Source organism: Periplaneta americana, chromosome 2, assembly GCF_040183065.1.
Source record: "Periplaneta americana isolate PAMFEO1 chromosome 2, P.americana_PAMFEO1_priV1, whole genome shotgun sequence".
Classification (NCBI taxonomy): Eukaryota; Metazoa; Arthropoda; class Insecta; order Blattodea; family Blattidae; genus Periplaneta; species Periplaneta americana.
The window spans coordinates 10367911-10380036 of NC_091118.1; the positions used below are offsets into that span (position 1 = coordinate 10367911).

Here is a 12126-nt window from a genome sequence, read left to right on the forward strand (position 1 = left end):
TTCTAGGCTCAAGAAAGATGCCCAGAAACCTAAAAGCAGTATTACTAACAGTAGTAAGACGATTAATACCAAAGTTTAATTTAACAGTTTTGTTAGAATTAATCATAAGGTTATTCGCACTACACCAATCAACAACCCTACTTGATACATCGGCAATTTCCATAGACAATATGTCACTATTTTTATGAATAGTATTAACGGCTAAATCATCAGCAAACATGATAGACTCAGAACATCCATCCCGAATATAGTCGGGAAGATCATTAACATAAATAATAAACAATAAAGGTCCCAAAATTGAGCCTTGAGGCACACCATGTTTTAATACCTGATACTGTGACCTTTTACCATTTGCCAAAAGAGATTGATGCCTATCATTCAAATAAGACGCTAAAATTTTTACACTAAGACCATTAAACCCATAATATTTAAGCTTAAGTAAAAGAGTTTCATGAGAAACTGTGTCGAAAGCCTTTGAGAAATCAGAAAAACTACTACTAATATGATAATCATTTTCAATACCCAGAAAACAACGTTTAACAAAGGACACCACCGTGTCTGTGTAACAAAATAATAAAAAAATCCATAAGAAATTGGAAAAAAATTAATTTCAAAATATGTTCAATGCATCCGATATGCCTTAAATCGTTATATTTTTTATGGTTAATTTTACCCCAGCGATCAAGTTTACCACAGTTTACGTTATGGGAAATAATTTATGACAGAAGAAAAATGGAGACGAATTAATAAGACCTTACTTAAAAATCTTGCCCCCTCTAAACAAAAATTAAAATAATGCCCCTGTTTATGACCAGGAGTGAATTGACTAATTCGCTTACAAATGTTGAAATACTCCCGCTGTAAAATTGTGCAGTCCATCGTGGGGGTACATAGGGGGGTAAGAGTACTCGAAACAATTCATTTGGTGCAGTGTAATACAGTGGCGCCAATGCGTGGAAAATGGTGTTACATCTGGAGCTTTAGTTTCTCATGTTTTGAGTCACAAAATCTGTCTGACCGAAGACTAGGGAATATCTGTCCTTTCTCCCCACCGCCCACACCAACACAGATACGCGTTTGCATTGAAAAAAAAAACAGCTTGACAAGAGAATCCGCATTGGAAATATGACCAGGCATTGTTGCCACATTGCTACAAGTGCCAGTCCTAATCGGAGAGCAATAACATTAGGGACAGAATAAAAAAAATGCTAACTAAATAAATCTAGGCAATTCCACTTACAAATGGAATGGCACGTGACCTTGTGACCTTACATGAAGCCACTACTGATTCTAAGGTGGATTTATAAATAACCACTGGTACCAACAGAATGGGAGTAGTAGGAATTCCAGCCTGCCAATCTGTATGATCAATTTCTATGTCGTTATAATATGTGATTAAGAAGAAGAAGAAGAAGCTGTTTTTACACAGCCAGAACTTACCTTGTGAAATGAAAATGAAGTTATGTTAACACTGAGCGAAACGAAGAACGGTGCTACCAACAGTGACGGAGTTCTGGTCAATTCCGAACACAATCGTCCACAGACTTTGTACACGGAGACAAAAGTGAAGAAGTTCGAACCAAAAACCACTTGGTTGAAAACGAGAATGAGTAGTGATGCAGCCCTGCTTCTGAGGAGTTATATAGTGCCTTATCTACCGGTTAACAAACAGCCAGATAAAGCTGTCAGACAGCTTACACAAGCAAGGAAGAGTGGATCATACAAGTGGTGCTTGAAGACAGCCAATAGGAGAAAGGATTGTGAATAAATAAAGTTGCAATGTAGGCCTAATGATAGGATAACGTAATGACTTTTATGTTAAAATAAATATTAATAAGATATCAGTAGAGATAAATCACGTGACTGGTACCACAAGTCAAGAGCTTGTTATCGTGACCAGAGGTTCCACAACAATCCACTCACCGTGTGATAATGGTTCTGTCTTTCTTAATTATTGCAGAAAATCTCATTTCTATTAACACAGTTTTCTTCGCTTCTATCCGGTATTACAATTTGGGAATCCTTCCGATGCCCAAAAATATTTGCGTAGCATAATGTCATTCATACAGGCTACTGTACTGTAGGCACTATACATTAACATTGAACCAAATAACACTATAGTCGATCACTCACTGATCCATTACATTGATGCCTCTTCTTCCGTTTCTGCAGACTTTTTTCTTCATTAAATCATTCCTACATTCATTAATTAATATGTACATGGGTAAGTTACCTACTTACTGGCTTTTAAGGAACCCGGAGGTTCATTGCCGCCCTCACATAAGCCCGCCATTGGTCCCTATCCTGAGCAAGATTAATCCAGTATCTATCATCATATCCCATCTCCCTCAGATCCATTTTAATATTATCTTCCCATCTACGTCTCGGCCTCCTAAAGGTCTTTTTCCCTCCGGTCTCCCAACTAACACTCTATATGCATTTCTGGATTCGCCCATACGTGCTACATGCCCTGCCCATCTCAAACGTCTGGATTTAATGTTCCTAATTATGTCAGGTGAAGAATACAATGCGTGCAGTTCTGTGTTGTGTAACTTTCTCCATTCTCCTGTAACTTCATCCCTCTTAGCCCCAAATATTTTCCTAAGCACCTTATTCTCAAACACCCTTAATCTCTGTTCCTCTCTCAAAGTGAGAGTCGAAGTTTCACAACCATACAGAACAACCGGTAATATAACTGTTTTATAAATTCTAACTTTCAGATTTTTCGACAGCAGACTGGATGATAAAAGTTTCTCAACCGAATAATAACAGGCATTTCCCATATTTATTCTGTGTTTAATTTCCTCCCGAGTATCATTTATATTTGTTACTGTTGCTCCCAGATATTTGAAATTCTCCACCTCTTCAAAAGATAAATTTCCAATTTTTATATTTCCATTTCGTACAATATCCTCGTCACGAAACATAATCATATACTTTGTCTTTTCGGGATTTACTTCCAACCCATCTCTTTACTTGCTTCCAGTAAAATTCCCGTGTTTTCCCTAATCGTTTGTGGATTTTCTCCTAACATATTCACGTCATCCGCATAGACAAGAAGCTGATGTAACCCGTTCAATTCCAAATCCTCTCTGTTATCCTGGACTTTCCTAATGGCATACTCTAGAGCAAAGTTAAAAAGTAAAGGTGATAGTGCATCTCCTTGCTTTAGCCCACAGTGAATTGGAAACGCATCTGACAGAAACTGACCTATACGGACTCTGTTGTACGTTTTGCCTCCAAAGCTACGGTTTGGCTACGGCGATCTTCGCCGACGATCATCGCTGGCGATCTTCGCTGGGATTCTGTCCCGTTGATTTCAATGTGCATGGTTTCTTTACGGCGATGAACGTCAACGAACGTCGCTGGGCTCGACGAACATCGTCGGCGTTTGCCTTAGAGGCAAAAACCTGGCGATCATCGCCGAGAAACCAATTGTAAAATTACAGTAGGTGATGAATTAAATCATTTAATAACATGTGATTTATACATCATACGTGCCATAATGGCGGTAAAACAGAAATCTTTCTGCAATTTCTCCACTAACGAAGACGATATATTAATTGATTAAACACGAATTCCTGTTCGACATGAACCAAAAAGAAGAACCAACGTAAACAATAACAAATCTATATTTTGCAACAACCAGAACTGTTAATACAATTGAGTAAAATGATTCATAATTGAAGGACACACACGATGCGGCAGATTTAGCTACTGAAGCAAAAATATTATGGATTTATTAATTTGTCCTACAGAATAATCTCTGTAATGTTGACAATTAATATTGAAGAGAAAAATTCGCTACTGCGCCGGGAATCGAACCCGAGTCCTTGGTTTTACGTACCAAGCGCTCTGACCACTGAGCTACGCCGAATTCAATCCACAGCACCGGATCGAACCTTCCACAAAGGAAAACACTAATCTATTTGAAATAAGCCAATAGGCTATATATATATATATATATTTATTTATTTATTTATTTATCTAAATCTTATCAGAAGGGGAAAACATGGGCAATTTTACATTTCAAGAGCATCAAGGAAACATGTCAGGCTACACATTGGTCAACGAAATAATAAGGGGCAACGTGAGGCAATCAACCACAGAAGTACAAAAAATAATAATTGGAATTCTAATTGAAAAACACACAATCACGACACAGCAAAAACGACAACATAAAATTTTACATAATATGATTATGTGTCCTCAGCGAAGCTTCAAAGGTTCGAATACAACTGCGTAGAATTAAGATATTGTACGAGGGTGGCTGTTTAATTAATTGAATATATTTAAACTATTAGTAGTCAGTGGACAGCACGAAGGACATATTAATTGCTACTTTGCGCTGTATTTTACAGAATTTTTACTTTAAACCTCATTACCCAATTTTGACTTACACCACTTTTGCGCTGAGCGGCTCAATTATTGTACAAGAAACAATAATGGAGGGAAAAAATGTTCAATATTTCCAAAACTTTTACTGCTGTAAGCTGTACCTAAGCTCCTAACTGATTTATGTAAACGAAATTTTGACAGTTTCGTGACTCCAACCTTACTTATAATAATAATAATAATAATAATAATAATAATAATAATAATAATAATAATAATAATAATAATAATAATAACAATAACAATAATAATAATAATAACAATAATAATAATAACAATAATAATAACAATAATAACAATAATAATAATAATAATAATAATAATAATAATAATAATAATAATAATAATGGATTTATTTAACCTGGCAGAGTAAAGGCTGTAAGGCTTCTCTTGCACTCAACCACTTTGTTTTGGGCGCTTACTTTAATGGCGGACGCTCTTTCAATTTTCTTCAAACATGGCGGCGCAATGGCCACTCTATAATCTCTTTTCTAACTCGTTGGGAAAAACTGTGAGGGACGAATTTAGGCACGGCGACGAACATTGGCCAGTACTATATATAAATATGAGATATAAAATAAATTAAAAATAAAAAAGCATAAATACAGATATAAATACATAAATATGTTCATATTTATTACTGATAAATGAATTTATTGGACAATATTCACTCATAATAAAGAGCATAATAATATGAGTTAATATTATTACCTTTGGTCTTTATGATATATTTTGCTAATAACTTATTATAAGAAATAATAACTAATATTTTCGAACAATTAACTAATACCATGTTGAATCTTTCGTACACTACTTGTAACACTTGAATATAAATAATTGATTAAATGGCGATCTTACTCGTGTTAATTATGTAAGCATGTGCGGCTTACAGCTGTTTCGGTGCTACTTGACACCATCCTCAGAGCCTACTAGATCTCGGCGCTATTTCAACTTCGCTGCCTGTTGTGTGGGTACGTTCGTGTGATGAAGAGTTCTGTCAAATAGTGTGTGTGTTCTGAAATTGATCTGTGTGTTGAGAATTTGATAAGGATGTGTTTTGGTGTGTCTGTATATTTCATATTGTTGTAGTGTGTTGAGTTTTTGGTTTTTGGGTTGTATGTGTAGGATTTCCATGTCTGTATTTATGTTATTGTATGTGTGGTTAGTATTAGTTATGTGTTCGGCATATGTAGATGTATTGTGTCCTCTGGTTATTGCTTTAATGTGTTCTTTGTATCGACAACACAAACAAATAAATACAACCACACAGGCGTATACAAACTCACATGCAGTAGTTGAGACAGTTTCTACATTGGACAAACAGGCAGATCTTTCCAAACTCAACACACTAGAACAATATGAAATATACAGACACACTAAAACATACCCTAATCAAATTCCCAACACACAGATAAATTTCAGAACACACACACTATTTGACACAACTCTTCATCACACGAACGCACCCACACAACAGGCAGCGCACTTGAGATAGCGCCGAGAGCTAGTAGGCTCTGAGGATGGTGTCAAGTAGCACCGAAACAGCTGTAAGCCGCACATGCTTACATAATTAACACGAGTAAGATCACCATTTAATCAATTAATTAACTAATAATTAATATTACTAATTAATAAGAGTATGTTTATTGAATACAGAATTATGATAATATTATTAGTTAATATTATTTATTTCTTACTAATAATATTAGTATAGCCGGACCATGGGATCTGTGCCCCCGTAAGATATGCGAACTGAACCTTAATTCCTTTTCAGCCTCGGCAATTCATTCTCTCCCTGTATTCCTATTTCTCTCTTTTCTATCCCTCTCTCTTTCTCTCCCCCACTACTCACAATTTTGAGCCTTCTTGCGGGACAGTTTACAATATTTGCACTTGCAGTCCAGTGTTGTCAACTCAACATGAATATTGTAGCACGGAGTGGCGAAAGAAATATTATTAAGCGAGTAATGGCATTTTGAAGAGAAACAGACAGGTCAATATCTGTTTCCTATAAATCAGGCAACGAAAAGAGCAGCTGCGATCACAGGTGAGGCTTATTTTATTTCAATTGATTACGTATTAAAATTACTTACTTATAATTACTTATAAATTACTTTGCGTAATTTCAATTTAACCAATAAACATCCACTGTAATAATATAATTATCTGCAAACAATCGTAAGTCAATCAGCGTCATTAGACCTACTTAAATTAAATTATAAATAAGTAATAATTGCATTATTATAAGCAATATTCAAGAGACATGACACTGTTTGACGGAAGTTTGGCAACATCCCTATTCGGCAAGGCTCGTGGCCTGCTGTTTGACGTTGTGGGAGAGAAACGGGTGGAATGGGGTGAGTAGAGGCGTTAACTTTTCCAAGAACGACGATAGCACTGAAGGGGCACAGATCCGATGGTCCGACAATACAAATGTTTTACGGAACAAATCCCGGTCGAAATGTTTGTTTACACTTTCTGAATGATCTTCTCTCTCAACCGACGTCTTTCTATTGACCGCAGTAGGTCTGACACGCTTGTTTTCTTGTACCAATGCGCTACTTCCGCTGGAGTCCTTCCAAATTCATCCCGAGAAGATACGTTAGCCCCGTACTGCAGGAGGCTTTGTACGATAGACAGATGTCCTTCACGAGCTGCAATATGGAGGGGCGTGTACCCACACACAGAATCTCGAACCTTGACACTAGACCCGCACTGAAGAAGGAGTTCTGCTATGAGGACCTGTCCACTCTTTGCTGCCCACCAAAGAGGTGTCTCCAGCACGTGGTTCCTTGCGTCCAGAGATCTTCCACTTCGTCTCAACACATCCACCACAAATGTAATAAGAGACAAATTTCCAGATCTCACAGCGTAATGCAGTAAATTATCATTGTATTTATCGCATATATCTATGTCGAAGTTGGGAATAAACAACACCTTGACAACGTCTAGCTTTCCCTTCTCCGCAGCTCTCAGCAAAGCTGTACTCCCGTGTTCGTCCCTTGACCACACTTTCGCTCCTCCTTGAATGAGTAACCTCACTGCACCAAGCTGACCTGCTTCAGCTGCCCACATGAGGGGCGTTGTATCAAATCTACTGTCCCGAGCTTCTGGATTAGCTTTGTGATCCAATAAAAACTTCATAAGCTTCAGTTGCCCAAATCTAGCAGCTTCATGAAGGAGGGTGGCTTTTGTTTTGCAACCCCTGTACTCCAAAATAACTTCGTGGCCAACTTTTATGTCACATTTCATCAAGAATATCATGAAATGTGTAAATCCATTCCTGGCGATAGTTCTTAATGCCTTCTGTGCGTAATCTTCAACACGTACATTGTGTCTTGTCATTACAAGATCCTTGAAATCTGGTTGTTTCTGTAAAATCAACCCGATGACCAAAGGGGAGACACCTATCTTGTCAGCCAAACGTAGAGGTCTCCAACGGAAGACTTTGTCTTCTACAGAAGGATCTGCCCCGTGTTCTAACAACATCCCCAGTAGCTCAATAGTTACGTCGTCAGTTTGTAACATACTAGCACAGTTCGTAACAGCCATATGCAGAACTGTCCTTCCACCTTCGTCCTTTAAATTCACATCGAATTTGGCATCAGATAAATATCGTTCCACGGTAGAAACATCCCTATTCAAAACTGCAAGATGTAATTCAGATTTCTGACATAATACTCTATCAAAGAAATATCTCAGAATCTCAAACTTTTGATCGAAAAGCTTCTCTCTCAAAAAATCACTAACACGCTTGTAATTTTTATGAAACCAAAGAGCTGCAAAATACCCAACAAAAGTTTCGTGTACGAAAATAGCTTTCTCTTTTACTATATTCTTAATAACAGTCATTGACCTGTGACCTTCTGCTGTTTTTACGAAATGTTTAATTTTTTCAAAATCTGGAACAGTGCCTGTCAATTTCTTCACTTCCTCACGTGATAAGAAAGTCAATAAAGCGCAAGTCATGTAAATTTCTTGGAACTCAGCTATGAAACTGGATTCTGTAGCGTCTTTATTCAGAGTTACCAACTTTCTGTTTATAAATTCACTGAAGATATTAACAACACTGAATGTATTTGGTAGATGCTGTGTAGATTCGCCAGAAAAATTACTTAAATGTACTTCGTTTGCCACTGCAAGAATTTTAAGTTGCAGAGGATTTAATTTGAAAGTTACGTCATTAACTAGATTTCTTCTCACTGTCAGTAATAGTTTATCAGCAAAGCTATTTAATGTAGATTCTGTTACGTCAGGGAGAGCATTTTTCCAGTACTTTGTTAAAAATTGTGTCTGGTTTTCTTCTGAGAAAGGCTGAAAAGTAAAAGCTATTGAAGAAAGGGAATTTTCTAGTTTTTTACTTAATTCAGGTTCAACTGCTATCCACAATTTTCTCAGTTTAGTTGCTAAAAGTTTTTGCAATAAGAGAATTATGTTTTCTGAAAAGTTCGAATCTATTTCGCTATATCCATCAACAATCACACATACGTCTTCCATTTTCTGAAGTTTACATTTCAGTGTGTCCTTTTCTTCTGGTGTCACACCGACAGTTTCAACAAGAAAATCAACTACGTTCAGTTCTTCTTGGATCTCTGATAATTTTTCATGATGTTGAGTGAGATCTAACACAAAGATATTCACTGGAGGACTTATTTTTTCTGTAGCTTGAGCCAGATGAGACAGAAACGTGGACTTTCCCATTCCGGCCTCAGCTGAAACAATTGCCACACGATGAGAAATGTCCGTTAATGATTTCACGTCTTTGTACACTGAAACGCTATCTTTCAAGTTCCTACAAATAATGTCCATGTCTCCCTTTGAATGCTTCCATTTGAATTCATTTTTTTCGTCGTGGAGCCAGTGAACGTTGTCAGTTGTGTTTAACAACTTGAGGAAATCGTCTTCTGAATTTATAGCAACGCAGACACTGCCGTTTTCAGACTGTCTGCCATCTTGCCACGTCTCCATTGTGTACACCATTTTGTTTCGTGGCACGGCCTCCTGAAGTTCTCCATGCGATGAGCCGCTGATCGCGAAGGTCACTTGCGACTCTGTGGCTGAGTGTGATAAGATATCGCGATTCACAACGTCGGTGATTTGCAGAACGCGAGGTATGTAGTATTCCAGCTCCTCCTGTAGGATGTCTCCTAAAACTGCACATTTGGGATGCTCACTGGTTGAACTTCTGAAATGTAACATAAAAGACCTATAATAAATAATCTGATTCATTTAAAATTTATTTATTTTACATCTTTATTTATTTGCATAGAAATAAATCTAGATAGATATAAAAACTAAAACATATTTAATATATGTAATTAGTTGCCCTTTCTCGTTTGCTTATTTAGATTGATAATATTAATATTGATCTTAAGCTTTCTTTAATAGCATAAAAATTAAAAATTTCTGATGTTTTTGCATTATCTCTTTTTTGTGTTACTGTAATTGTAAACGTTCTTGTTTTTTTGTAGTTGAACGTTATTTGTTAGTTTCATCGCTGCTGTCCTAAAATTTTGTATGTGTACACATTTATGGTGGCGTGGAAGAGAAGGCCTGAAGGCCTTAACACCAATGGAGTAAATAAATATATTATATACATATATTTATTGACAGGTTTATTTACTTATTTAAATATTTATTTATTTAATTGTCTGTTTATTTACATATTTATTTATTTGTACGTTTATTTATTCCCTTTCTATATCTACTTATTTAATACCTATATATTTATTTACTTATTTGTTTATTTTTTATTTATTAATTAATTTATTTATCTATTTACCTATTTATTTATTTTATCTAGTTATATACTTATCTATCTAACTGTTTATCTATTTATGAATTTATCTACTTATATTTTCATTTATTTACTTATTTGGTTATTTACTTATTTATTTATTCATTCATTTATTTATTCATTTATTATTCTATTTGTTTGTTTGTCTATTTGATTATTTACTTATTAATTTATTTCCTTATCTCTTTATTTATATATTTAGATATGTATGTATGTATGTATGTATGTATCTATTTATGCATTTATCTACTAATTTTCATTTATTCACTTATTTCTTTATTTATTTTTCGTTTATTTGATTATTCCTTTAGTAATTTATTTCCTTATCCAATTATTTATTTATTCATTTACTCACTTTTCATTTATTTATTTGTTTATTTATTTACTTATTTATTTCTTTATTCATTTCTTTATTTACTTATTTATTTCTTTATTCATTTATTTATTTATTCATTTATTTATTTACTTATTTATTTCTTTATTCATTTATTTATTAATTTATTTATTTATTTATTTACTTACTTCCTTATTTATTTATTTATTTATTCATTAATTTATTTATTTATTTGAATAGTGCAGGCGAAAAACATTCAAAGTCAAAATTATTCTCTTAAAGATGAAATCGTCATCTAATTCAGTACATTACTGCAAAATTTGTTTTTTTGTTATCAAAACTGGTAAAGGAGAAGATTTATCGCCATGAATACAGTTATTCTTTTCACTTCTTCATTAGGAACCGCAATAAAATTTGCAGTAATATACCGAATTAGAAGATACATCACCCTTAAGAGAACTGTGACTTTGATTGTTTTTCTCCTGTACTTCTATCCGTCTGTCTGTCTATCTGTCTCTCTAACTATCTCTCTCCATCCATCCATCCATCCATCCATCCATCCATCCAACTATTTATAAAGAAAACATGGATTACTTACTCAGTGTTAAGAGGATTATTTTCAGGAATTTCAGCATTGGATGCCTGTAACATAATATCAAATTATGGTAAGATACATTTAATAATTATTTTATGTAAATATAATACTGTAATAAGTAACTATGTTATATGTATCTACAGTGTGTTATGGTGAAATCTGAACAGCAGCTTGGAATGAGTCTTTAGAAATATAATGAATAAATCCTGTAGAATTTTGTTGGTAACGTCATAATTTTCGAAAAGCAAGGATCTTCAATAGCCTTGAAAATATTTACTAACTACAGAAAGCTATATTATATAAAAAAATGACACACCTTTCCCGTAAGCAGACGCTTCACATCTCATTTAACTCAGAATGATCTTAATTTCTCACCCTCGAAATGTGATGTTTCCGAAAACAGCACATTTAATCTCACATGGTAGGTATATCTATAAAAATATTTTTCCTTGCGATGTGCCTTCGAAATTCCAGGTGAAATCATAATAGGGTCAATTTGGAGTAAAAATGTCTTCCTATTATAGAGCTAAGACCACTGAGACAAAAGTAAGCAAAATGGATCGTAATATTATTAAGTTTTATGCTGGAATGTTTGCATAAAAACTACACAAACCCCATGAATTACTTAGACCCCACTTACTTACTTACTGGCTTTTAAGGAACCCGGAGGTTCATTGCCGCCCTCACATAAGCCCGCCATCGGTCCCTATCCTGTGCAAGATTAATCCAGTCTCTATCATCATATCCCACCTCCCTCAAATCCATTGTAATGTTATCCTCCCATCTACGTCTCGGCCTCCCCAAAGATCTTTTTCCCTCCGGCCTCCCAACTAACACTCTATATGCATTTCTGGATTCGCCCATACGTGCTACATGCCCTGCTCATCTCAAATGTCTCGATTTAATGTTTCTAATTACGTCAGGTGAAGAATACAATGCGTGCAGTTCTGTGTTGTGTAACTTTCTCCATTCTCCTGTAACTTCATCCCTCTTAGCCCCAAATAT

At 35.2% G+C, this 12126-nt stretch overlaps 2 protein-coding genes across 2 annotated transcripts in view; both read right to left on the reverse strand.

Annotated features, from left to right (window-relative positions):
- LOC138713101 (ankyrin repeat domain-containing protein 39-like) overlaps positions 1-1722 on the reverse strand; it is a 12504-nt gene extending 10782 nt beyond the window's left edge. Inside the window, exon 1 of the mRNA XM_069844881.1 lies at positions 1441-1722. The gene's annotated coding sequence lies outside the window, so the exon portion shown is untranslated. The remainder of the gene's footprint in view (positions 1-1440) is intronic.
- The window catches only part of LOC138695351 (serine/threonine-protein phosphatase 6 regulatory ankyrin repeat subunit C-like), a 38192-nt gene that overhangs the window by 21370 nt on the left and 4696 nt on the right, over positions 1-12126 (reverse strand). The window contains exons 3-4 of the mRNA XM_069819772.1: positions 11125-11168; positions 6869-9580 (exon numbers count right to left, since the gene is read on the reverse strand). Of these exons, the coding sequence (XP_069675873.1) occupies positions 6869-9580; positions 11125-11168 (2756 nt within the window). The remainder of the gene's footprint in view (positions 1-6868; positions 9581-11124; positions 11169-12126) is intronic.